At 45.1% G+C, this 1,055-nt stretch overlaps 1 protein-coding gene across 1 annotated transcript; it reads right to left on the reverse strand.

The window, feature by feature from the left end:
• Nucleotides 1–85: 85 nt before the first annotated feature.
• On the reverse strand, nucleotides 86–589 carry LOC107125283 (cytochrome b561 domain-containing protein 1; the record flags this gene model as incomplete). The annotated part of the gene is made up of 1 exon (XM_015428727.1): nucleotides 86–589. A coding segment is annotated over one exon (504 nt), but the record flags the coding sequence as incomplete, so codon positions are not given.
• Nucleotides 590–1,055: the final 466 nt, after the last annotated feature.

The following is a 1,055-nucleotide window of genomic DNA, read 5'->3' on the forward strand; positions in this document are numbered from 1 at the left end:
AAACACAGGAACTCAAACCCAAATGTTCTGAAGAAAAAAACAAGGAACCATGAGATAGGATTTCAGTTCCTGAGGAGTCCGAAGCTCAAATACACTCTCTCTTTTTTGGCACATGAGTTCTAATAGTTTGATTCATAATGACCAAGGCTGGACAGAAGGGTAGGACCAGGCAGAAATACCAGGCTGCCCCTTTGACCTGGGCCTGAAACCAGTCAGAATAAATGCCCAGTACCACAGTGAAAGTGGCTGACAGGTAAACCACCAGTCCATACATCAGGTGATACAGTTGAAGCTGGGCCACAGAGAAGAACTTCAGCTGCCGTGGAAACCGCAGGCACAGTCCACATAAGATCTGTCCACACATGGCCAGAAGTGTCAGAAGACCTAGACAGCTGTGCCAGGAGACAAAGTGTGGGAGTTCACTTCGATTCTTGCTAGAGATAATGAAGGCCAAGCCCACTGTTGCAGCCACGAGTGCTAGCATCTGTGCAGTCCAATGCAGTTGTACTTTGACCTTGTGGGAGCAGAAGTAGAAGAGGGAGCTGTCTGGCGAGAAGATCAGGATGGCTTCAGTCAAGCAGAGACAGAACTAAGAACACAGGAACTGATTAGCAACCTAGCAGTTATTCCCTAACAAGCTTGCCTGACAAACCACCTCATGTCCTACTTCAACTAAAAACCTAGGTCAAAGACCTGGATACAGTATAGATAATCCTCAATATCTAATGTTAAAAGCTTCTTTAGAGCCATACCACTTCAGGCTATGGACACAGCAGAGCTACAGAGGAAGCAAGGAGGGAACTGAAACGTAATACTTCGTACCAGCTTTAATTAATCTGAACTGGCACAGCTTCCTTCACTAGGAAATGCAGCCCTGTGAAAATGCTGAGAATTCCATCATAGTTTGGCAGGGAATTGAATGCACCCAATGAGTTAAACAAGCCAACAACCCATCTGACACACACCCTAGCCTGGCTTCCATCCATGCTCACCCATCACACAAGGTTAAGAGCTTGGATTTGAGCAGGTATTTTAATTTAAATTTTTTTTAAAAA

The sequence above is a fragment of the Gekko japonicus genome, unplaced genomic scaffold (assembly GCF_001447785.1).
Source record: "Gekko japonicus isolate JY-2015 unplaced genomic scaffold, Gekko_japonicus_V1.1 scaffold35393, whole genome shotgun sequence".
In the NCBI taxonomy this organism is placed as follows: domain Eukaryota; kingdom Metazoa; phylum Chordata; class Lepidosauria; order Squamata; family Gekkonidae; genus Gekko; species Gekko japonicus.